Genomic DNA, 27,039 nt, shown 5'->3' on the forward strand with positions numbered 1-27,039 from the left:
TTACCACACTACTGAATTTTGCTTTCCCAATAATTCCCAGGAAACAGTATTCTTATTATTGAGAAGCTTTCAGCTAGTTCTTACCATTTCTCTCCAGTTCATATGAGGAAAAGAATAACTACACATTCCCGGTTGAAAACTTTCATACTGAAAGGATTTCATTGATTTGAAAGTGCAGATCAATCTTTAAGAAAAGAGCATGTGGACAAAAAAGGCCTAATTTCAAAAGAACCTTCCAAAGTCCTGAATAAATTTTTAAACATACCTAAGTTTTGAATTAAATTCTCCATGTTCATGGTTTTGCACATACCTATTTGCATGCAGACAGTCTGGAATGTGAATCCTGTTCATGCTGGTATCTTGCACATGCCATTTTTGGGGAAGCTGCCTATATTGTGTCTACTGAAGCAACATGGATTATTACATTTGCCTCTAACATTCTGTCCCTGGACACCTTACAATTTTTGCTTTCCCAGCTGAAATCTCTTCTGAGATCAGACTGAAAATGCCCTTCAGCATGGCCACCTGTACAATCAACTTTACTGTTAGATAATGAAATAAAGCTATTTACTTTTATTTACCTATGGCTGATATAATTTTCTTTCCTTCTGCATTTCCTTTTCCTATATGTAAAAATGTGTCAGTAATGATTACCATGATTAGTATTTTGCCTATGACCACAGTAAAGTAGTGCTTCTCTGTTAAATATTTTAATAGGAAATTGTTTTGAATCACAACTGAGCCATTCCCTTGTGCAAGACATGTCTGAGAGCACAGTCTGAAATCGCAGAGCTACTTCATGTCAGGCAGAAAGAGCCATGATGGTTTATGTCCATCCCAACATGCATAGAAAGGCACTTACCATGCCCATTAGGATATTCTTAATTACTGGAGATAAGCAGCTCACCAGGGGATCTCAAGCTTTCTCTTTAATAAGCTTAGAAGGGAGAAGGGTGTGTATCATATAGCTGGAGCAAGTTATCTATACTCAGTTTCATGAATCTTCTTATGTTATACACTCCTAATCATATTAAATTAGACAATCTTTAAGGTGATTGCTTTACATGTTGCAGAGGTGTGAACATGTATCCTAGAGGCAGAAGAGATAGAAGCACTTCAGTGAAAATTAACTTTCTCTCTAGTTGGGAGTTTTCCACTCTAAGCTGGAAAGGTTTGTATGGGATGGAAATGTTATTAGCAAGAATGCATTGCTGCCATTCCTTGTTCTCTAAAGGAATTTCAGCTAAAGCTACAGAATGCAAAAGATGCCCACAGTCAGTGCTGCTTAACATGTTCCAACTCAAACCTCTGTTTCTAGTTTCTTGCATATCTTTCATAATTTAACCATTAGAACTGTAATTTCAATGAATATAAACTCTTCTGACAATGATAGTAAAAGAAATAATTGTAAAATTACCAAATTTCCAGGTACCATATAAATGTAGCTGAGTTTCAAGTGTCTGAAAAGCATTTCTACACACTCAACAGGGATTAATAAACAAGTCTCATGTTCTGTCTGGACTAAACATGCTCTAGGCTAAAGTGAATGTGATTCAGCTCATGCTGGAGATGACTGTGGAAGCGAAGCTCATGAGAAGAAAAATGGCTCCCTGTGAAAGAACTGGGGAAAGCTGAAAGGGAAGCATGAACTAAAGCCTGGAAAGGATGTGGGAAAAGAAGAAAGGTATTAAGAAAGAGTGGTAAAAGCAGATATTTGTATAAGAAGACAAAGGTTTCAGAGTATCTTAGTATAAATCAAGAAAACCTGCACATTATCTAACAAAATTCTGTAGCCCAGTACATCTCATTCTCTGCTGGCAAGTTCTCCATACAGAGACTAATGACCTGTCACTGTGCTGTCAGTCACCTCATCAGCTTATGTGGAAATCCACACTGCATTCAAAGCCATTTATGACCTACCAGTCTCTTCAGTGGTAACCAGCCTGAGATTTTCTGGGAGGGGGGGTGGTGGTGGTGGGGGAACAAATCAGAATGAAATTTTTTAAAGATTGTATCACAAACTCTTACAGCAACCTGAGTATTTCACAACATTAACTACCTGACTTTGCAACTTCATTGTTTGAATTTTCTCTTGTGGCATGTGAAATGTTTTAGCAGTCATTTATTGAGAAACACTCATCAAAATCTAGTACTTCCATAAACATTACACATGATATGAAGATTATCTTGATGGACAGAAGTTGCACAATTTACTTTGCTTTTCCCATAATTTTATGTGCTTGTTATAGACATAATTCATTACAATTAAACTAGTGACTCTCATTTCCATTTGATACGCTAAACTATAAAATGCTTCTTCAAATGGCCAGGTGAGAAACTCCACCTCTAAAACTATAAACTCACAATACCTAAGAAAGAAAACCTGCAACAGATATTTCTCCTCTGGAGAAATATTTCAGATGTGTCATCTAAAGTCTCAGAGATTTATTGGGTGAGAAGTACGTTGAGAGTTGACAAGAACAATAAATTTAGTTCCAGATTCGTGACACTAACCCCATCGTAGTTTCCCCTCATAAATACTGGAGAAAAGGATTTCTCTCACATGGCCTCTGGTACATTCATCAAAATGCCTTTTGAAATGTGACTTAATGAATAATTACATCCAAACATGGACAGCGGAACATATTTATTTAAGGAGATTTGTAACTTCACTTTTGTATCACCTGAATGACAGGGTGAGAAGCCAGGAAACAAAGAAACAATGCAGCTAGCATGCAATTTCTGGAGATTGATTCTGCTTTGTACCATAAAACCTCTCAAGAGCATTGGAGTTTGATGATGAGATGGATCTATTGCTCAAGGATTCACACTTCCAAAACCCAACCCCTGTATCTCATCTGTTGTGCTGCAGTCTAATGTGTAAATGTTATCACAGGGAAAAAAAAAAAAAATCTGTCAGGAGGTTCTTCCTGGGTAGGTTGGCATCAGCAAGAGTTTAATAGAAGTCAAACTAAATGACACAAGACTGTCATCCCAACTGTGTTGAAATCAGCAGAAAAACTCTCAGCATGTCACCTCTGAAACTTTCTTCAGCTCATCCTTCTCTATTCCATGGGCAACATCCCCAAACTCTCAGTGACTTAAATTGCAAAACAGGGTCTTATGCCCATCCCCTCCATGTCTTTTACCTAGGCTGCATACAAATGTCTCTGTCTTCCATTTTCCATGAGCATTTTTCATCTCTTTGAAGGCACTTCTCTGTAGATATGACCTCTGTAGATCTTTCTTGACCTTTCCCATCCACATGCCTGCTTTCTGCAGTTCATGTGAAGCAGTGCCTTTGAGGATATGGCTGTTCTTTATAAGCACTTTGCTTTGCTCAAGAGTCACTTGGAAACATCCTCTTCCTGTCATACCTGTGTTTTATACCTTGGCCTCACTGGACTGAGCATCCTGCTCCTTCTTTGCTGTGGGTTAACTCCAGTGGGCAGCCAAGTCCCCCACATCCCTGTGTGGTCAGCACCACTTTGGTCACATATCCAAAACACACCACCATATGAATTACTGTAAAGAAAATTAACTATATCCCAGCCAAAATCAGAACCTTTTCCTCACCTTACCACCCCCATCCTGCCCAGATTTACTACATCATCTCCCTGGCTTCTGGATGATGAGCTCAAAGGGACCTAGGGGTAAGAACTGAGATGCTACTGGGTTTGAAGCATTGAGGAGAGTCCTCAGGCTCTGTGGTTGTGGTGATGCTGAGGGTGATGACCATGTTGGGTGCCAGGACAAAAACAGCCACGAAGAAGTGCCTGGGGAAGCGGATATGGATGATATTACAACTGATGGGTTGCAGGGGAAGTAAGTTATTGTTAATCAGGCAGAAAACAGGGCAAGTTACCTTCTCTCCCTCCAGCATTTCAAACAAATAAGGAATCCACTCTCTGGGAAGCCATTCCTTTCCTCTCTAGGGCATGATGGGAGGCTGGGATGCAGGGACCGAAGTGGTTGAATCCACCACCACCACACTTGGTCTGACATGCTATTGCTTAAACCTCATGTGTACTTTTAAACATCAGCACACCACCCTGCACAATGCAAGAACTGGTTCCAGCTGCCTCCTGTGAGAACTTCTTAAAAGCACATTTCTTCACACATTCCACATACCCTCTACCTCCAGATCATGTTTCTTGTGATGGCCTGCAAGTCTGCCCCTCCCTACTTACATCTTGTCATGTGGCAGCCATATGCTGATTGTTTCTCCATTAATCAAATCAAATATCCTGCTCACCTATTTGTCTCTAAGAGATCTGCAGCCCATACTCCTGCTCATGACATGTCCTTTTAAGAACTGTAACCTCATTTCTTTTGAATTCCTTTCTCAAAACTCCATCCCTCCCAGAAAACCTAGGACAGCTGATTAGGTCTGCCACACCTCTAATGAGTGAGGGTTAGCATAGGAGCCTGGAATTAAGAGGTACAGTGGCTGAAAAGAAAACATCAGGAGTAGATTGTGGAGGAGGAAAGGAAGTTACTATCCTTAATAACAATTACGATTAAAATGTATAATTAATATTACCTTGCCCAGTGTTTCAGTGATCCTTTGTTGTATAATGTATCTTTTTCCCCACAGTCTGACTTTGTTTTTCTCAACACTGCCCTCTTCAAAGAAGGCCTCTTCTTCTTCTGAGTTTGGAAAGTTACATGTTTATAAATAATAAATATTACAATAAAAAATCAGGGCTACTGCACTTGCTAGCAAACAGCCAATATGCACTAGGTCTCTTAGAAGTCAGAGGTCTGTTTCTGCTGCTCTTTGTGCCACTTTATCTACTTTGATGCAGTGAAGTTGCTCCTGATTTATATCACTGAAAAACTAAGTTGCTAAAACGTAAAATCGCAGTAAGATACAAAACCAATATGAATATTGCTAAGTAATACACATCCTAGCAGATGTGTATTATTTGCAGGGATTTGCAGAGACATCATTTTAAGTCAGGAAACATATATTTCTAGAGAAGTGACAGCATTACTATGTAATTAGAACAAAGAAGCTTCATAAGGAAATAGCTTGTTTCTGTCCACTTGTTTATTTTCTTTAGCTGTCACATTTAAGTGGACGTTATCTTATGGAACATGAACTCCAGTTCAAACCTTCCCACTGCAGTTCAGAGAACTACAGTGTTTCAGAAGAAAAACGTTTTCAGAAGAAAATTTATAACCTATCTTCACTGAGAAGTAGCAGCAAAGGACTTAGTATATTGCTGGAAGACAAGCATAAAATATTTAGGCTGGTTAGTATTAAGAAAGTCAAAGTGAATATCATGAGATGAAGCAGCCAAACAGAATTGGCAAAGATAGTCTTATAAGGGAGAGGTATTAATAGACTGCTACTCCCACTGGACATGATGGTCCTGTCTTACACTAAAAGTTTCAAAGGGCATAATGCCAGTGTAGAGCTGAGCAGGAACTTTGGAACCAAAAGCAATACCCAAATCTTCTGTCCATTCATGTAATGTCTCTGTTATTGCTTGTTCTGTATCCCCCCCCTGCAATTTCAGGGGGCATGGCAGCTGGAGGGCCTGGCAGCTTGCTCTACTGGACAGATGCTGGCCCTCTGAAGATAAAGGTCAGAGTTTGTTGCCAAGTGGGAGCCTAAAGAGGAGAAATAGTTCGAACATTAAGAGCTGTTTTTTGTCATCCAGTGATCAAGAGTGAACTTATGGAGCATGGATAGCAGAAGATCAGTAGAAAGGCAAGATTTGATACAACTGGTTAGGCACTGCAGACCTTTAGTTAAATTGTGCTGTCCCACAAGCCTCTGTTTAAGCAGAGCTCTGGACCTACATGTTATTTTGGACCTGCCCCAGGAAAAGATCTACTTTTCCATACTTCTGTGGGAAGGACTAATCTCAGACAGCAATAGTATGAAATTGAAATGAGCTGCAGTTTGCTTTCCCATGCAGTGTCCTCTTCTTCCAGGACAGTTTTTACCTTACAATGGTAGATTAGGGAGCTCATAGGATGCAGACTCCAGCATCCAATATAGAAGGATTCAAACCAATATAAATTATTTACATAGATGTCAGTATTGTCCACATAGCACAAAATTAACTTTAACAGGGGATAAGAAGAACTGAGATTCAGGGTAGTAATAGAAACAAGTAACAGCAGGCTGTTCTATAACCATAAGCTGTAAGTTATTTTACTTCTAGTACTGGCCATTACATAAACTTTGTGTAATTTGTTTGTCAGTTTCAGCAATGGCACTTTAAATGAACAAGCAAAAGATGGTTCTATTTTGTGTTAATTTCCTCAGGTTAATAAAGTGTCAAATTAAAGCAAGGAATTAATTTCTCATCAAATATGTAGTTTACATTAATTGTAGTTGTAACAAAGGTCAATAGACCAAATGGCCCTGTCTTGGTGAAACTTTGCTGATGGCAATGCAAGAAATAATTTGGCCACTGTGTATCTGGTGTATGCAGTTCTCTGCTGCACACGGCAATCAAAGGAAACAGACTCACGCAAGCCTGCCGAGTGTGAAGCTCCTGTAAACGCTCACTGCTCTCTTGTACGACCAGCAAGATTCTACTTTTGAGTTCTCTGGATAGAATTTCAGTCTTAAAAATATTATGTAGTTCTGCTCATTTATAGAATACTAATGAAAAACTGGTAGATGAAATTTATACTACATGTTGCCTAAATTGTATACATATATCATGTAAAATGGTATGCAGCAAATCATACACACAAATGTAAACCCTCAGACATCAGACATTCCTTTATTTCACTGAATATGAACTCATTTTCTCTCTCACACATGTTCTCACACACACCTACTGGTTCTCACTGATCCTGAGCATTCCTGGGGGACTGGCAAGGTCCAAAGAGCCATCTCATAGTAGATCACTCCACCATATGTTTGCCTTTCCACACAAACATTTGCCAGGAAATCTATCACCTTCAGTGCAGCACCATCATGTGACATGACAATAAAAATGTTTATGTGAAGTCTCTCTCAGTTTTTTGCAGACAGGAAAGTATCTGTAGGAATGAGGATACTGCAGTGCCCTCTCTTTTATCTACCCTCCCCCCCCCCTTTTTTTTTTTGCCAATAGCTTTGATCCTTTACAAGTGTCCTTCTGTCAGTAACCACTCTGGTTTGGATTAAGGACAAATGCTCCATTCCCCTCATTTTTTCAGTGAAGTACTCCTGCAAGCTCATTTGTTTGAAACTTGTGATTTGAACACTTAAAAACTAGGGCTTTGAGCCCCTAAATGTTTGCTTTCAGACTCATGGCATGTCAAAGGCTGCTGCCCCACCACTTAGTATGGTATGTTCCAGTCCTTCACGGAATGGGCAGTGGCATTGGGAGATGCTGCTGCAGAAATGAGCAGCAGCCAAGTCAGAACATGTGAAATTATTACTGCAATTGATGAGAATCTAGGTTATGTTGTCATGCTCCTAAGGCCTGGAGCTGTATTGATATTGTCTCCATATACTGACTGAATCACTCAGATGTCCTACAGGAAACTCCAAGAATAAATGACTGAGTAGAACAAATGTTGTAGTAGAGACATCTCCATTGAAAACATCCCATGGAAGCAAACTTTCTGACTTCAAAAGGCCTGAAGATGCCATCCCTTGACTTTGTGTCAGTGTGCATTGGGATATGCCTGGGCAGTGAAAACAGCTGAATCTCTACTGGATTTAGTGGAGTCTTCCCTTTCCTGGCTAACAAAACTGCTGGAGATGGGTTTGCTTTTAACATGTTAATTTATTCCATTATAAATGCTGATTAGTCCCAGCACTGGGCTTTTGTTTTTGGGCTGCCCTGAATTCTTCATCTAGGAGAAGGTGTCAATATGGTGACAAAACTGGCTTAATTTCTAATCTGTAAAATCTATACAAATCACACAACTCTGCCCTGTATTATGGCATACATACATGCACTCTTAACCCACAGCTCTTGCCATTTAGAAGGTAAGGTTTTTCTACATTTTGGTGGGTTTTGCACTACAAGTCAGGGAGGCCCAGCTGAGGGCTTCTGCACTATTTAAAAGGATACCGCAGGGCTGTTTTAGTGTAAAAGTAAAAACAGATGACACTATGTGAAAAGGGCTTCTCTTGCTTGCTTGCCAAAATCTCTACAATTTCAAAATTCAGCTATGTATCTTTTAATATTCACTTCTGTGATCATTTGTAACATAAAAATGCTTTTAAAGTGGCCTCCAAGACTTTCTAAACATTCTTGTTTTCTGTTGTACTTCTAATCCTGTTACTTGTAGGGTGAAAGAAGATAATGTTGGCTTTCTCTAAAGCTGACTTACTTTCAGGAATATATACAATATGACTCTTGTTTTCCTTACAGTGCTAATGATGTACATAACAGGTAAAAATACTAATAAAAACATTGGGTATTTTTAAGGATTTGATGGGCTACATGTTCCTTCCATCTGGAATCTCAATGATTTGATCAGAGTTGAGCATAATAATGTAAGTAAATTTTTGCCTAGTGTTTGAGCCTCTGTAAAATAATGGAATCAGTTTGCAGCTTTCTTCTGACTAGCCTAAGTTGGCCACATGTTTCTTTATGAACATTGATTGTAATGCCAAAATATGTTCAAATTATTTTGTGTTTGAATTAACTGACCTTTCAGAATATTTTTGAGGATGACATGGAAATCAAACACTTGGAACATTTTTATGTATAGTTTCTCCCTTGACACTAAAATGGCCACCAGAGTACTTAAGTTACCTAAAATGTCAATGCAGATCTGAATGCTTCCAGGAATAAGCAATACAAAACTCAGTAAAGATGTGGTTTTGAAAATGTTATGGTGGAGTGTATAAAAAATTCAGAAACTTTCTTTGTTCTGCACATGTCTAACACATAGCCCAGTGGAGCCTATGTCTGTGACAAAGGTTTGTCACAAAATCTAAGTACAGACAGGTTATAAAAACTGATGGCATCTGAAGAAACCAACAACATTCAGGCCAAATATCACAGCATGGATTATCATGGTGTGAATTTTATTTATGACTGGTAGGAAATAATGTAAAATAGTTTTGAGTGACTTATCCTGGCATGTCAGGGAAACTAATCTGTATGAATTCAACTCTGTAGTCCCTAAAATACATTATTTTTATTTTAAGTATTCCAGGCTGCATATTCTATCTGCCACAGAAAAGTAGTGTTCGTGTAGATCCAAGGAGAGTCAAACAATGTTTTCAGAAGGAGGTATTAGAGGACATAATTAAACATCAGTGACTAGGTCAATAGGCTCTTTGTGTAAGACAAAAGTTATAAGACCCATGCTTTCTTCTGAAAATCAAAAGCCAAGCAGCCCAGGAATTCCTAAGATATATTTAGGATTGGTGTGAGAAGTGGTTTGTCAAATAATGAGGTAGAACTGAAGTCTGAAAACTGACTGAAAAGGAATTTTGAACAAGCAATTACATATAGAGGCTGGACTTTGGATGCTGGATAGAGAGCTTTAGGCCAAGATTATCTGATTCTTTTCTTTAAACAGAAAATCTGTGACTCTTGATACTCTTTTAAATGAAGACATGTGTGGACTGAACTAGTTCACAAGTATTCAGTATTGACTGTGTCAGTAGGAGCAAGAATGTGTTTGTATGAAAAGTAACTAAACAGAAACTTTAACCAAGGTAACTATAAAATACTACTAAGTTGGGATTTCTAAACTGGGTTTTGGTCTGAGGGAATGACAAGAAAGTTTTTTCAGAATTTTTTTTTCTTTTTTTAAGAGAAATGGGAATTCCACTGGGAAGCTTAAGTTTAGAAAATAATATCCCAACCTCTACAAGATGTCAAACTGTCACACTGAAAAGTACACTACCATTCCTTGTACACATGGCACCAGCTACACTTTGCTGAGTTTAAAGCAGAGAAAACTGAAGTTGTAAATGCCCAGGGAAACTGCTGAAATGTATTTACAATGTATGTGGACTATGGAGCTGGTGGAGGTGCTCTCTTAGAGCACTATCAAAAACCTGAAGGCAATAGAAATCTTTCCATTAACTTCTAAACTTTTCACAGGGGCCATTTTATAGTATAATTTACCTGAAATTGCATTAATTATACTGCTTGTAGCTCTGTACCATACCAGATCAATGTTCTGACTGATCAGCTTATACTTCTAGACATTTTGTTGGGAACACTTATGAATTTGGGTAGAAAATAAAAGCACGTGCTTGCGAGTTGGATGTTCAGAAGTGTTCCTGTATTTTTAAACTTGAATCTTGTTGTTAAGAGATGAACTTGGGACACTTCAGAATTATGTGTGGCAGACAATTGTTGAACCTTGAGGGTTTTACTGTTTTTTTTTTCTCTTCTGCTGTCCCAGAGAAAAACCAGTCTTTTTCAGAAAGGGAAAGCCAGTACTTATGACTGCTACCAAATTTTGCAGCCTACTAGGAAAAACTATTGGGTCAAGCCCTGCTTTAGCTTTATTCAACCTGCTGTGAGCTGAGGCACTGGCACTGTACTGCAAGCTGTCCATTGTGTCCGACAGCACAAATAAAAATGAATAAAAAATAAAAAAAAAATAAAAATAGTAGTTCTAAAAGTTTAAAATAAATAAAATTAAAAATAATAAAAAAAAATTAAAATATCCATGAGGAACCTTCTGCAGACTAGCACAGGAATTGTGGTTTCAACATCTTGCTGATCATTTCTTGATGCAATGATGGTAATGGCTCTCCCTGAAGCTCCTCAGCACATGCTGGTGCCGTACCATGGTGGAGATGCCAGAAGGACTTTCTCCTCTCCCTGGGGTCCCTGCATTAGCCAAAGGTGCACCCCCAGCACCACAGACACACTGCAGTCTGCCAAGGCTCTGCTGGGTCAAGTGGACTGCTGCTTCCCAGAGGCAGCTGGAAGGGTTGCCACTGCTGTACTTGTCTACAGTTTCAAGTTAGTTTGTTTATTTTCTTTAAAGAAAGTCTTTCAGCTCTTCTGGAAAGGACAGAAAGAAAAGCCACATAAAAAAATATCTATGCTGCTGTTAATGTAGTCCTTCTCAGGCCTCTGACCTTTCTCACCAGCAGGGTTTTCCAAGCTTTGTTCCAAAACAGAGATCTGTATTTTCCTGAAGTACAGAACAATTTCCACCAGAGGTCTCTGTCTACTAATATTTACAGTCTGGTATGATTGTTTATGCACTGCAGGGTTCCCAAGTCAGTGTCAGGCTTTGTCTCTTCACGGGAGTAAGAAACAAACCCAAGATTTCCCAAATCTGAGTGCCTGGGAAATCATAATCTACTCTGCAGGGCAGTAATACCCATCTGTTACACACACAGATTTTCAAGAAAGGCTTCCTTATATAAGTTATTTAAATAACTCTCTTCAGCAAGTGTAGCCTATCTATCAAAACCAATGTTTCAATGAATTTGAGAATTAAGAGTGCTTCATGAGAGAATTATTAAACTGTAAATATCATGCTTTTGCATGCAAAACAGGTAAGTTCATTTGAAGCAAGGACAATAAACTTCTGTCTTCTCAGAGTGTATGTGATTCCTAACTTGAGATCTAACTATGCTCAGGGGAACTGCTCCAAGAGACATTTAGCTTTCAGGCTACAATATCTTTGCATCTCATCTGGCTTTAATACAAGTGTACCATCTGCTTATGACAAAATTATTTATTTTCATGCCCACATTCCCCTATCTTTATTTTACTTACTAATCTACTTCACTCTATGGGATGCACTCAAAAAATGCAAGGTGCTAAAAACAAGGATTAAACATTTCTACCTTGAGGTCTGGTCTCTAATTGCTCTGTGCAGCACCTCAATTTACTAAGAAACATTAAGAAGTCTCTTTTGAAGCTCAAACATTATCATCAGGGTGGGGTGAACTCCCTTCCCTCACCTCAGGAAAGAACCTTGCACCCTTCTCTGTGCCAAGCCACTTAGTGGTGTTTTGTTATGGCAGAAGATGGTGTGACATGAGAATCTTGCAGCAGAACCACCAGGATTTCCCCAGCTCACAGTACAACCACACCACCTACTTGTGTGGCATATTACAGTCAATGTGGTACAACAAAATGCTGCTAATGGCTGCTCACCCTGAAATCATCTCGAATATATCCTGGTGTAGTCTCTCAACTGAGATGTGAAAGGTGCACATTCCTTTCCTCTCCAGCTGTTCAAAAGCCACAGTTCCATATCTGAAATTGAAACAAGGCCAATGACCAGTCCAGCACATCTGTGGCACCACAAGCAGCCTCTCTAAAGAGAAAGTAGATAGATAGACAAACACCATGGGAGCATGTGCAAGGTCTGATCCTACCCATCTCAGTGGGGTGACTCACAGCAGTAGTTTTTGTGGGGAATGCCTGAAGAATTATAAGCTACAATTTCTTAGCAGCTCCTACTCATGTCATAAAACATACCATATATATATGCTCTCAGCGCCTTAATTTCCACAAAATATTACAAGCTGGGGCATTGAGGCAGTACTGGAAGGTGCAAATATTGCACTGAGAAAAATTCTGAAAACAAATTCAGCCTTAGAACACAAGAAATAACAGTTGCAAGATAAGAAAAGCTATTAATGCTCTTTGCAACACCTGGCACAAGGCCTACAACTTACCTTAGCCAAGGAGCAAAATTTACTCGAACCTACAACATAACTCATACTGGAGTTAAGGTGGCATTATATGGAAGTGATTGCAGGCTGAATTCCAAGAGCACTGTAATTCTTTGTTCAGCTTTGACACATTCCCTTCTGTTCATGCACAGATAGCAGAAGGGGTATTTATTGGATGCACAGACTGATAATGTGCTCACTTACTCAGTGTCCACTGCTATAATAATCCCTTTGGGATTAAGTGAAAGAGGAGGAACTGCTTGTGATTTAGGGCAAGGAATTTTAACCAAACAGCAGAAAGTTCCACTGTGTCTGAAACTGAATATTTTAGTCAAATCAATGCCTGCACCTGTCTTCTGCTTATAATTCATCATGAGACAGAAGTCCCTTGGTAATCTTGAAGAAATTCTTGCAGTCCTTTGAAAAAATCACTTGTAATTCAGTAGTTCTTTGATTTGCAAACTCTGGGTAGATTTTGATTCATGTTTTGCTCCTTCTCTTCCAGCAAATACCCACATTCCAGCTAAAGCTGATCCTTGTTTTGTTAGTATTGTCTCTGATTTAAGATGGTACGTTCATTTTTTTTGGAATGCACCATAATCTAACCTCTCCTTCTACCTTGCATTTAGCTGAAGAAATGTGTTGTGATTATGATAATGATGAGATGACAGGCAGACCTGGCTATCAGGATTCAATTCCAGTTCTGATACTTTGCAGTTTGATTCTTTCCTCCTACATAGCTGTTGCAGGCCTGGATGACATTGAAGATGCAACTCCCTCCTCTTTCTACTCTGCCAGAGCATATTATAACTGAAAGGCCCTGGAAGAAGCTACAGAGGGAGAAAGGATTGTCTGGGAATGACACATTTAATTTGAAGCTATGGACATAGAGAATCTCTAAACATTATCTAAAAGTCACAACAGTATCAGAGATTCCATCTGAGAAGACTGTCCCTCCCCTCTTTAAAGCCAAGGACAGCAGTATTCTCCTTTAAGCAAAAAATGACAAAGACTATTTCCTTACAGCTCAAAAGCTCTGCAGCTTTGACCCATATGATGGACCAGAATGAAGAAATGTATCAACTAAACGATGCTTTTGTCCTGCTTTGTGTCCAAAAGAGACTCTTCTGTTCACTTCATGTGAAAGAAGCAGAAAGATGGAGAAACTTTCTGTCCTGGCTTAGTCTCTAAATAAGAGCCAGGGCCCTCCTTTTCTGCTGCTCTAAAATTAATGGCCTTTCAGTAGCCTACAGTTACCTCCAAGAAATTAAAATTAAGCAAGAATGGACAAGGGAAGATGAGGTACAATCCAACCAGTAAAAAGGGTTTATGAGTATTTTCTTCTTTATCTTTTTAGGAAAATTCTTTTATAGCAGAGACGTTCAGACCCATTTTACCACATATCTTTCCCTAACATCTGTCCTTTTGCTTTATATCTGATACAGCAAAACATTTAGAAGTGTCCTTCTATTGAGAGAGATTGGCCTGGAAAAAAGAAGACTTTTTCCCTCTAGATATTGACTTCAGCAGAAATACATATGTGAGAGCAGCATATGACATTAACAGAAGACAGAAGTGCACAAGTTATCCAAGATTCTCACTTCGAAACTTGGAATGTGGTCCAGTTTTTAACAAAGTACAATAAAACAGAAGAAAAAAAGCTCAACAATAGCAAAAACATTGTCAAACAATTTGGAGAAATGCATGAGAAATGACATTAAAATCCTTTGCTCTCAGTTTTTGAAGCTACAGATATTAAGATTGCAGCAAATATTTTAAAACTTTCAGAAGAACAGAACTCATTTATTCCACCTGTCAGATATTGGGCATAATGCTGCCATTATTTAACTCTTTTACAAAACTGAATTCCATTAATTCAGTTACCTGCAGGAGTGAATTCAAGGCTTTTGACTGATGGGACACTAATTCTAACAGTCCCTGTCAATTCATGCATGATGGTGTTGCACAGAAAGTATTCATTCTTAAAGATTAAAAAATAATGTACTCTTGCTGTGTGCTGCTACTCAAAGTTAGCACTCTAGAAGTGGGAGTCCCCTTTTCAGGGCAGAAGGCTTGAGGGAATAGGAAAGCCATGATTTGATTATGTGAATAATCTTTCCTTATGTCACAGTCCACATGAGAAAGATGTTGCAATGTGGTCCTTGAGTAAGGATTCATCACTGCACTTGGTTTTCACACTGGAAATAACAGATAAAAATGGAATATGAACAACACTTTGAATTATAATGCATTATGTTTTGGGCTGGCTGGTTGGTGGAATACAATGATGAATACCTGAGCTTTCCCAAACCATATGTATGTAATGTGCTGGTGGCACTAGTTTCTCTAAGCTTGCATCCTTTTCTCACATTTTTAATTCCTACTTAGCTTTAGATTCTGTAAGAATTCTCAGGACTAAAAGTAAAACCCCTTTTTCTTCATTTAATTGAATTACAGCTCTGAAGTTTTGCATTGGTGTAAAGAAGCCACATAGCTGTTAAGAAGTGTACAGCACTTTGTGCCAGGCTCCTAGGTTGGAAAAGGGGGATGAAAAAGTCACTGTATCACCCAGAGAAAACCTCAAAGTATACCCCACCTAACCATACTGTGGGTGCATTTTAAGCCCTGAAGTTTGCAATGAAAATAACCCTGGGTGCATGCCCTTGTACACATTAAGGCACTAGTCCTTAAGACACAACGAGGCTGTAAACTGAAACTTGCACCAGGACAGACACATGGTCTCCCAACTGGATCCAAAAACTTGGGATACCCTCCAGGTCAAATACAGCTCCTATAAAGCTTACAACTATCTTGAATATCCACTTACCCCTAGCTGCTTCTTCCATATGGTAGCCTCCTTCTGCTAACATGGCAGCATATAATAATTCTAACAAGAATAGCAACAAAACAGCATTCAAACTGTCCTTGTGACTATCTTGGGCCTTCAGAGAGGCTGCAAGGCCAAAACTCTGGGGAGGGAGCATTCTCTTTGCAATGTATGTTTCACTTGAAAGCATTTTCTGTATGCAGAATTAAACATTTTTATCTTCATTAACAATGCCCTGAGACTCTCCTTTGATGTTAAATTAGGAAAAAGGTGCACTCTTTACTGTTCACAGAATTTGTGCAGTTTTGGGATTCTACTTACATCTATGCTAAAGGACAAAAGAAATACATCCAAGAAAGAGCTGTGATTTAATACGAAGATAGAAATTGCAAATACAAAATGAGAAACTGGAAATTAGAAATCTTCCCTTCTAGAAAAGCATTGCTACTCCATAAAGTACTCTAAATTTCAGAAGCAGGGTGCCAAGTAGGGTGACATTGCTTGTGTGCTCTGCTAAACCATGTCCTGCAGAGATTTCTGGGATAGAGTGTACTCACTTCAGTTTGCAGGATTCTTTGTGGTATTTATATTAGTGAAAAATTTGTTGATGTAATGTCATGATGGTGGTCTTCTGCCCAAATCCAACATGTAATTAATGTGATTAAAACCACAACTTTTCAAAGAAAATTTGGCATGCTTTTCTACAAGGATACGCAGACTTCTTGCGTTTGTAGTACATATCTGAATGCAAATATGTGTGTTTGATTTCCCCTGAGTGCTGTGTGAACAGTTATTATTACTGACCTGGAAATTATTCTACTTTCCCTATTTGACTATTGTTTTTGTCTTGGTTAATGCATCCCTGAAACCAGATGTGCAACATTGGATATATTTCCATTACTTAACATGATCATGTGCATTTATTACCCCGATGTTTGAGGCAGTAACAGTTGGTTTGTGCTGCACACTCCATGACCTTAGTCTGGTACAATGTCCAGCAGGCCTCACAGGACAAAACGCAGGGTGATGTAAGGAATACATATCAATGAGGCATTGCCTGGGGTACTGTTGCTAGGAACCACTTGAAATGAAACAAAATTTAGATTTTAGCTCTCTAAAACATGCCTCTGTTAGATTTTACACAGGCATCTACCATGTGGCAGAACCAGCATCACCTCCTGCTGTTAGCAATGAAAAGGTTCCTCTGGCCAGTTCTAATTCCAGCCAGAAGAGTGCAGCAGGATATACCTGTGCTGAACATGTCCTCACAGGGAAGACCTAAAAAATGGCCAAAAATTTTTTTAAATATCATCCACTCCCTACAATAATAGCCTGACATGTAAAACAAAGTAACTGCCAGTTAACTGATTTCTTTCAGTCAGAGAAAAGCGCAATATAAAGAAGAGGATAGATTACCAAATAGTGGCTATTACTCCTTAACTCTAAACCCAGTAACTTATATTGCTGTAAATAGAAGACTAGTAATGGAGGAAGTGATTGTGAATACTGAAGTTTTTTAAAAATAAAGACTGAGGGAATATAAAGTCATGCAATAATCCTCCATAGGGATACAGAAAGGGTTTTATGGAACCAGATTCTTAAATATTCTGCAATGCCACAGTGTACACCCAAGCCTTTGTGTTACTGTCACAATTTTATCTTAAGGTCAAAAACTACTGCTCTGAGTGTGCAGTAAAAGTCATCATCTGCTGATCTTTGCTTAATTTTAAACAGAAAGTTAAGAGTTATAGCTGGAGGTTTCATGCCAACCAGCTCAGTTACCTGTGGACAGCCTTATCCTCCTCTGCATGAAGAGCATGCACCAGACTCATCTTACATCTGCTCAAGAGCACTAGCAAGAGAGCAGAGTGTGAGTTACATACTGTCTTAGCAGCTCCATGTGAGGACAGGCACCCTTTTTTTGAGTTTTGTTTCCAGCTGAACTGCATGGCCTGAATAAGGGGAAAACCCCCACCCCTTCATCATAAAAAGATAAAGATACACAGACACAGGTTAGATACAGGTTACAAAGATACAGGTGAGAAACAGACTGCTTTCCAACTGTACTCTTAAGAAGGTACATACAATCTTCTTCAGACAATCATAGCAGAATACAGGAAAAAGAAGGTAGAGTAGCATTCCCAAATGCAACAGGAAAAGTTTAGGAACAGAGAAAACAGAAATTTCCCCATTCATTTTAATATGCAGATACTCCTCCATTTCTGCTTCATCTCCCATGCACTGGCATCATCCAGTCACTAGCAGTAGCTGTGCATGCCTGCATAGCTTCCAAAATGGGTTCTTCTCCATTCAGTTCCTATTTTCTTCAGCAAAAAAAATCTCCCTTTCTGCCACAAATAATATTCAAGATGGAGCTCTTCATCAAAGATTCTCTGTGGAAGGTGGTGACCAAAAATGTGCACAAATGCCACCCACAATAGTAACTGTGCTGCATGCACTCCTTCTCCCTTTGGAAGCACCCTGTGGCTGCTCTCCAAATTGCAGTCCCCCATTTTTTTGTTCAGCTAATGCTCTTCTTCATTCTTGTTTGTGCAAGGTAAAATGGAGAATAAGAAACACAGAGACTGGATATTTTTGTCAAATTCCACAGAAGTAAGAAAAATTTAGGTGCACCACCCACCCCCCCCTTCCCCTGGAAAGGAAGGAGATGAAGCAGCTGAAGGATATAAGGATGGGCACAGCAGAAGCTTTAGATACACTGTCCTTTGTAGTCAGAGGGTGAAGGTGTTTTGTGCTAAAGCAGGGGAAAGCAGATTGCTGGGAAAGCTAAATAGATGGTTTCACTCAAAGGTGTTTTTCCTGGATATGCTGAGGAAGGCAAAGAGGCTCAATCTATAGGCCATTAGCAAAACATGGAAATTCTGCACACTGACTTTCTGAAGAGAGAGAAGCCCCCATTTTTGTAGATATCATTACCAAGCCTTGCATTACTTTGCATAGGATAGCATCAGGCAAGTTGCTGCTTTGGGGCACACTGCCTTGGAGCTGCTTGCAGCCTCAGAAGCCTGCGTGCACCTCTCGCACTTGGCCTCTCTGTGCTCAGGAATCCAACGTAAGGTTTATATCATCCCACACAGAGGTGCAGATGTTGGCTTCCCAGAGCAGCAATAACATGTCTCCTCTCCAGTAAGTTATGTTGTTTTCCTAGCGTCTCCTCTGAAGTCACTCTGGCTGCTCCTGGTTCTTCCACATCTCTATATGCCATACACTCACACATTTTGTTCTCTTTGAGAATTTTTGGCTGGAGACTGTCGGAATGTCATAAGGCATATCTGTCCAGATTTTGAACTTGCCTAAACTGGCCAAGCTCACTCAGAGTTAGTGTTTTATATCTGTGCAGGATCTGTTTCATGCTCTCTTACCAGCAAAGATAACACTAGTACAGTTGTTACATTGGCCATGCAGGAATATTGCCTGCAAAATAATCATTTGTAGTCGAGACAGGGGCATAGAAATGAGTAAAGACTTTTTTCACAGTGTAATATTTTGACTTGTTTTAGTAAGTTAGCAGTTACAAAGCACTGCAAGCAGCCAACATGAGCCCATTTACTCACACATGTAACTAACAATCCTTGTTGAGACATGATTCTAGTATTATAAGCCCACTACTACAGAATTCATTGAAATTGCTCCCAACTTACATTACCATAAATGAGAACAGAATTAGGTTTAACATGAATATGCAGCCATGTGCATATGCAATTTTTACTATGCATTGGTATATATGTGTGCATAAATCACCTATGCATGAAGTACATATACATATTGTCATTCTTATAAATCAGCAGATTCAAATAAGATATTTTCCTAGAAAACAGCTTGTATAATGACTACAGTTAAAAATAATCATTTTGGGATTAAAATGAGAATTCAGATTGAAATATTTCCATCTGCTAAGTTTTACTGCAGTGCAAGTTGCTCAGTACATAACAGTAATATATTACTTGCAACTATGGGATCCTCTTTTCTAAAAAATCAAGAAGACATTGCAGTTTATTGTTGTGACTGAACAAATGTTAGGAGTAGCTGTTTCTGAATTTGAAGGGATACAGAGAGGAGGTGAGAACAATCCAGGATAATTCAGTTCATCCTTGACAGTGACCTCACTGGCTTTAGGCTTAAGTTAGAAGGGCAGACAGGGCTTCTGGTCTTGAGAAACACTGGCCTGTGGTAGGAGATGTACAGACAGGGAGTGAATAGGAAATGTGTCACACATCTTAAGAACTTACAGTCTGATTCCAAGACTGAAAAAGGGCAAGGAAGCTTCAAAAGTACAGAGTGCTCCCTCTCATATCATCGTATGACAGAGAAGGCTTGAGCTTCTTCTAGGACACAGTGTGTCCATTTGGATGTTTTTTCAAGCAGCCATCAACATGCTTTTCCAAAAAAGTGGTAACCAATTCCACAGTCTGACTCTGAGAGTTTCTCAGACTTAAAACTACTTGCAGAGCATACAGTTGTTGAATGACTGCCTCTCCCTAAATTTGCAAGCTTCTAAAGAGTGGCAGATGCAGGTGCTAATAGCAGCAATATTATAAAAATAACACATTTTAGAAATCCCTACACTGAATGAACAGAAACTACAGAACAAAAAGACTAATGACAAACAATTTAAAAGACTGAAGCAAAGAATCAGCTCACACTTAAGACATGTTTGGATTGGCCTTAAGTTACTGAAAAGAAAAAAAATCAAAATCTGTAGCATGATGCTGATATATGGTACTCCTCACAGTCCAAATTAAAGAGAGTTTTGCTAGATGCCTTGGCAAGCATAAGTTTGACAAACTCTTTCAGTGCTGCACTCAGCAGTCAAAGCAACTTCTGTGCTTATTAAACACCAGCATCTGCAGGCAATAATGGATAGTAATTCACAGTCAGTTTTAATAGTTTAGTGTAGGAGCTACAGAGACACAATATAAAAGGCTACAAATGCTTCCACGAAGCTTTAAACCAGTGCAGAATTAGATGAAGTGCTCACCAGAGAGGGACTGTCACTTCATGGTTTTACCTTTCCTTTGCCTCATTACAGACCACATGTAAAAGCTGGAGGGTGCTCACAGGGAATGGAGCTGACAGGGCTACAGTTTAACAGGGTGATGTTTCAACAGTACATTTCCAAGTTAGCAACCTCTATAATCCAAGGACTGCCAAAAGGCAAGGGGAGCCAGGGGGTGAGGGGTGAAGGCAAGGGGAAATTAAAAGCCAGTCTACCTTCAGAAACAGAAACATGCTTTCTGAGGTTATGTGGAAATCTCTCTAGGCAGCGATCAGTTCAAGAGTTTTCCAAGTCATTCAAAGCTGACTCAATCATGCTATGCATACTTAATTCTGCTTCAAACCTTGTCTTGCCCCCTCTTCAAATCGGGGGGACCAGCAGTAAATGCCGCTCTGAACAAAACCTTTGATCCAACCTTCCTCCTCTCATTCTACTGTTGTCTCCTTCCCAGCTCGAACTCTCATTTCAGCTTAGAAATGAATGCTCACTTGCAGGCTGAATGCAATCCTTATGGGCTGTATCTCAAACTCTAAAGGTGTTTTTACTTTAGCTGCTTTTCTTTAATCTATGCTTGCTGATTAATCAGAAATTGCTTGTGAACCCTTTTCAAGGAGGACCTGGCACTCTACTTAAAAATCCCTGGATTAAGTCCAAGTAGTTTAGCTGTTTTTTAGGCTTCCCTATTCAATGCAGGGCATCAGACAGGTATTTTCAGAACTTGTTTCTCCACTTTGCTGGGTTTTGCAGTGTATAACTTCAGTAAAGATTCACTAGAAACAACAGATTCTGGTTTTGCAGCAGCTCTTTTCAAAGTACTTAGAAAACTGGGGCTATAAAAACAGATCCCTTACACTCCATTCAAAACAGATTTCTGCAAATACTCCTGTAAGCACCAGGACACTCACTGTTCCAGAGGGACACAGATTTGCTACCACAAACTATTCAAAATACCTGTGTTCTGAAACTGGATGCTTGGACTGGCTACCCCGCAGTGTGCACCCGTGCCTTCTCCTTTGGAGTCACAGAAAGATGACAGGATCTAGTTTTTGAGGCTCTTGTTTTCTAAGGGAGAAGAAAAAAAGATAAAAATAAAAAAAATGCAACATACTTGAGTAGCAAGGGTGGGCATGTCCAGCCCAGTTCAAATCTCAGGCAAAAATTTGAGCCCCCAACTGCACATACTCACAGATAGCAGATGTGAACATCTCTGGAACTTAGCCCCAGCCAGGGGAAGCTGCTGCAGCTTTCCAGACTCACTCTGAAAAGCTCTAAAAATAATGGTACTACTATTCTGAAGTGAGGTTACTTCCTTCAACATCTGTGGTGAATATGTGATACGGGCTGCTATAAGCATCACACGTATTTAAAACTAACAGGAGATGTCAAGGCTTGGTCCAGCCACATTGTGGTCATTAGGAGGAGGGAGCTACACAAATGCTTCATGAGATACATATGCTGCTCTAGGGGTACTAACAGTTAGCTTATTCTGAGAAATCTCCCATCCTGTCCAGATTTCTGAGAAATAAAAAAAACCCCACCAAACCCTTCCAAAGTATAAAGAATAAAGCGGGCACAAAATATTTTCAGTGTAGTTCTCAATGATGAGATATTTACCTTCTGTTTAGTTGGCAGCTTTTAAATGAACCTCTACCCTTGCCTACTGCACAAAGAAAAAAATCAATAAAGTATCTGACAACATTTATTACATTACTTCTAATGGCTCATTAAAATAATGACACTTCCTTATTATGGAATAAGTTAGTACCACTGTCAAACCAGTGCTCTCTATAGACAGAATGTGTTCTCAGTTTGTTGTTTTTTTTTTAATAAAAATTAAGAATAGCAGTATTTTCAAGCAAAAAGACCTACTTTTCTGAATCAACCAGAGGCATTATTATTGTTTTTTATTAACACATACAAAATTATTAGGGTATACAAATGTGTTTCTTTTTTTTTGACACAGTGAAAACTAAATAAATGGGCATTACAACATTTGTTTACATCACATTTTGTTTCAAAAAAAACCAGTTAATGATTAAACAAAGAAGTTTATATATATATATTTATATTAAAAAAAAAAAAAAAAAGCTTGAAATAGCTGGATAAGAAATAATTGATTTATACTATCAAAAGGCTGGGAGCAATTGTGTCTCCTGTGATTGTGCCCTTAGCTTTCAAACTATGACCCCCACTGATAGGAGTTTCTATTAAAAATCCAAAGAAAACAACAATAAAAACCTCAACAAAACAAACACTACCCTGCTCCTCCCAAAAAACCAAAACACCAATTCCCCCCAGAACACAAAACCTCAAAGCAATGGCACAACTTTCTGCACGCTAATATTTTTTCCTGACGGCTTCAAGCACAAATGGATTATTTTAAATATCACATAAACCTACAGTAAATTAAAAAAATAGAAGATTACTTTACACAATGCATGGAAACCATTTTGAGTGAGCACAAACATTTACAACTGCATCATGTTTTTTCTTGCATAACCCATACTCACACACAAACCAGTTTTCAAAAGAATTGGTGAAATATTCAGTCCACATTTGTTTCTTTTATACAATATGAAATGGTTACAATACCATAGTATTTTTTAGAATAAGTTAAACATCAAGACATATGGCAATAGCATTGTACTATCCTTTCTACATACATATGAAATCCTGAATTTCAGTCTATTTTTATTAAGTCACAAAAATGAATAAAGACTAATATCCAGTTATACTGGAAAACTAGACTAGTTCTAGAAACCACAAATACTGTAAGCACTTTGGTATAATATGTACAGATTGTGCTGTCAATGTCATGCTTGCATACTAGAATTGATCAACAGATTTCCACTGGTGGAATAAAATAAAAAAGGTACTGTAAGTCTTGCTTTCTTATTTCTTTTCCTCTTTGCAAATGATTGAAAGAAGACACACCACAAGTACACACACAGCATTTGTATGATGTGACTACAAATTAAATATTAAAGGGTTTTTAAATACAATGCAAGGCCAGTCTTCTTAAGTGCATAGAATGTAATGCAGAATACTGTTAATTACAGGGGCAACTACAAAGATATGAAACATTTTAACAGATACTGAACAACGTTCTTATAAAAAAAAAGAGGTGTGAATGACAATAAGCATTCTTCTATCGTTACAAAGATCAACACACTTTATCCCCCACTGGTAAGAGAAACTAACTGCTGCCTCAGAAAAGATGTATCTATCTACTGCATCCATTTTTTCTATTTTTTTCAGAGGCTTAAAATTGCACCATCAAACTCCTAAGCAGTTTGGATATTTGGTTGGGGATATTTTTTCTCTTCCCCCCCACCCCCTGCCCCATTTTTAACAAAACTTTTATCTTCCTGAAAGTAGAACTCAAAAAGTGCATTTTACATTAAAGGGCTTACTTTCCCCCCTATTTTATGGATGCATTTTCTGTAGTTTAGAACTTTTAGCTTAACCTATTCATTCTTTCTACCAATTTATTAGAATGTCTCATTTACTCAGGCTATTCTGCAAACAAGTTAAGTAGCCCCTTTTCATGCAAAGAAAATGGTACTGAATTTTAAGAAATCCAAAATACTGTAATCTTTACCAAAGTGAAATGCAAACTTACAGAGTAAGGACTGCAAGATTTTCAGAAGATTTGGACTGTATGCAGTGTTCCCAAATTTTTACTCTCTCCTTTGGATTTTGGGATGCGGTTAAGTACATATATTCTGTTCTACTAAGACTGCAAGTCAGCTTCAGATTAAGGTCTCAGGAACAAAATGGTAACCTCAAAATTCTCAACCCAACCAGAGGAAACTCACCCCAATCATTACTCATTTCTTACACAACACAAGAACCCATTTAACATGTAAACACAAGCAATGACGGTTCTCATTTGAAGGTCCTATTGTGGCAAGTAATACTTCACAGGTATCAGAAACACTTCAGTTAATGTCTCCATATTTCCCCCATTTCTAAGATGTTTTCTTTTCCTTACAGAGGTTGTAGCTGTTCAACATCAAACCAAACAATTGCACAAAAACTACAGCACCAAGCTTTGCTAACTGAAACTGCTGGAGAGCACACACAGGAGAAAATTTGACTGTGGTTGTTGAGTGAGCTAGAAGTCAAATGAGCTTAAATGAAACTAATGTTAACACATTCCTTAATTGAAATGATTAATTCTTAGCAGAAATAAATTAAGATCAGTCTGATCTTACTGTAAGCTAGTTGGTGACCCAGCCAGACTTTTGTGCAGATTGGGGTTTTGACTGTGCCTGTTCCGACTGCGAACAGATGAAAACATTGTGTTGCAACCTGGGACTTTGCATTTGTGGAGCTGGCGGAGATGCACAGTTTTGTAATGAGCCCTAAAAGTTCCTTTATTACTGTATGTTTTTTGACATATATGACAAGTTATTGGCAAACTGGAAGGTAAATTTATGAAGTTTTGATTAGCTTTCTCAATTAAAGTACAGTCTTGGTAGAGTTCATCATTGGGCATTAGGCTGGGTCCTTCACAGCTTTCATCACTATCATCCAAGGGCATGGTGCATATTTCACTTCCTCCATCAGAATCCCAAGAAGAATGAGCACTGCTCTCAGACTTAACACTGGAAGTTGTGCTTAGATCCAGAACAGCTCCATCATTTAATGGATCGTATCCGTAACTCTCAGAACAGGGTTCTGCAATTTTGCTCATTGGAAAAACGTAGCTGCCTGTTCTGTTCATTCCTTTGAAGATTACAGAAGTATGTCCAACATGTTGTTTTAAAGAGACATCTTGGCAAAACTCCTTAGCCATGTCTTTCAAGAGGTATGTTGCATTGAAATGGTTGTTGAATTCCAGTGTATCTTTAGTCAGAAGCTTATGATGAAGATTTAGGTTTGAACTATGTCTAGAAGAACAAAGACAAGCTTAGCAAGAAAGTGTTTCACCTCACTTAACAGCTGTTTCAAAATGATCATAAACAAAGAAAAGGAAAATCAATATTTAGTAGCATGCATGAATTGTATACTTCAGATTTGACCAACTGACACACTGGGAGTGCAAGTGTACAATTTACATGTATGACTGGGTTTCTGAACTTGCTTGCACTGGCATATATCAGATTGTAAGCAATAACTCTACAGCAATCAATGTTTCAGATTCTCTCCTGCATTGGGGATAGCTGTCTGCTCTGCTAGATCTAGTGCTAAGCCTAAAAGAGGTGAAGGATAGACTAAAAACCTGTAAACTGAACTGAGATGGGTAAAAAACAAATTTCTTTCCCAATGGACAAAGCACAAAAGGACTGACACCTGAGTCTGCAAAAAATGTTGATGATCTCAAGTACTGCAACCATGTAACAGAATGAAGCTGTACACATCAGTACAGAGCCTTTTTTTTGTCAGGAGCTTCCTTGAAAAATGAAAATTGAATTATACACAGCTTGCAGTTTTCAAATGGGCATCTCTATGTTCAGTTTAAAACCATCAAAACCTACAGAATCACTGCTCCTCACTGAATATTATCAATCAGCTCACTGGTAACTTACAGGCTCTGTCTAGAAGACTGAGTTTATTGTAATATTGGCAAAACATTTGTCTTTCTCCTTGCCATCATGGTTTAATTAGAAACATAGATTGTTCAAAAAGGCATAGAAATATTTAGTGCTTGTAGTCACACTACTCTATGTTAATATCTAGAAACTTCTGCAAAGTTGTTCCAAATTACTATTGTTTTGTACAAAGCTTGTGAAATGTCTTCTGAGCTCACTTTTTTTTTTAACCCCTCTTCCAAAAGCACCTATGTTAAAACTTATCTCAGCATATTGGTGTGGGAAGGAATTTGTGGCATGTGAATACAAATCTTACTGCTGGCCTTCTTTCCTGTGGCCCGTATCGCAATTACAGTGGAGAGGAATTCACATCTGGGAAGATGCAGGCAGCAGGGTATGAAGCCCTGCCAACAGCAGATGAATCTGTGCATCTCAGATGCAGTGGCCAGTCCTCAGAGACCGGCTCATCCTCTCTCTGGATTGCATCAGCTGGCTCCAGCACTCCTAGCAGATTACAGACAATCTAAACCTCGTGTCACTCTGAACTACTATCCAGGCATGCTTCCTGCAGCCAAAAGCTGCTCTAACACCACTACAGACTTGGAAAACTTGTAACACTTCGTTGCACTTGAATAGGTTTGTTACTGCTTCAGATACATTACTGATGGTCAACAATAAAGCTTCAGCTCTCCTTTCTCAGCTGATGTGCTTAATAGGCTGAAATAAAATGAATTACAGCAATACAGTACTGAAATGAACATTAAACTGAACCAAGCTTATGCTTCAGTTTAGAAATCAGTATTTAATCTCACAGAAAAGCACTACTGATGTGGATACACACCAGATAGTGTTTGACTACCACTGCATAATGTCAATTTTGGGCTGACAAAGACTAATCTTGCTTTTCTTATGGGCTTTTTCACACCAGTCTGTTTGAAATCCTTGAGTAAATAATGGACAAGGGTAAGTGAAGATTTCCTGAATTGATCTCATTGCTTTTTCATTTAAAAACACTGTATACATCAAAATACACATGAAACTACATATTAAACGTGTAAGTCCACACATACATCTA

The 27,039-nt window shown here is 38.7% G+C and overlaps 1 protein-coding gene across 1 annotated transcript in view; it reads right to left on the bottom strand.

The window, feature by feature from the left end:
- The window catches only part of BNC1 (basonuclin 1), a 68,757-nt gene that overhangs the window by 25,682 nt on the left and 16,036 nt on the right, over nucleotides 1-27,039 (bottom strand). The window contains exons 5-6 of the mRNA XM_015638388.3: nucleotides 21,614-25,322; nucleotides 21,379-21,489 (exon numbers count right to left, since the gene is read on the bottom strand). Coding sequence (XP_015493874.1) covers nucleotides 24,641-25,322 — 682 coding nt within the window. The 3' untranslated portion in view covers nucleotides 21,379-21,489; nucleotides 21,614-24,640. The remainder of the gene's footprint in view (nucleotides 1-21,378; nucleotides 21,490-21,613; nucleotides 25,323-27,039) is intronic.

Source organism: Parus major, chromosome 10 (genome assembly GCF_001522545.3).
Source record: "Parus major isolate Abel chromosome 10, Parus_major1.1, whole genome shotgun sequence".
Classification (NCBI taxonomy): domain Eukaryota; kingdom Metazoa; phylum Chordata; class Aves; order Passeriformes; family Paridae; genus Parus; species Parus major.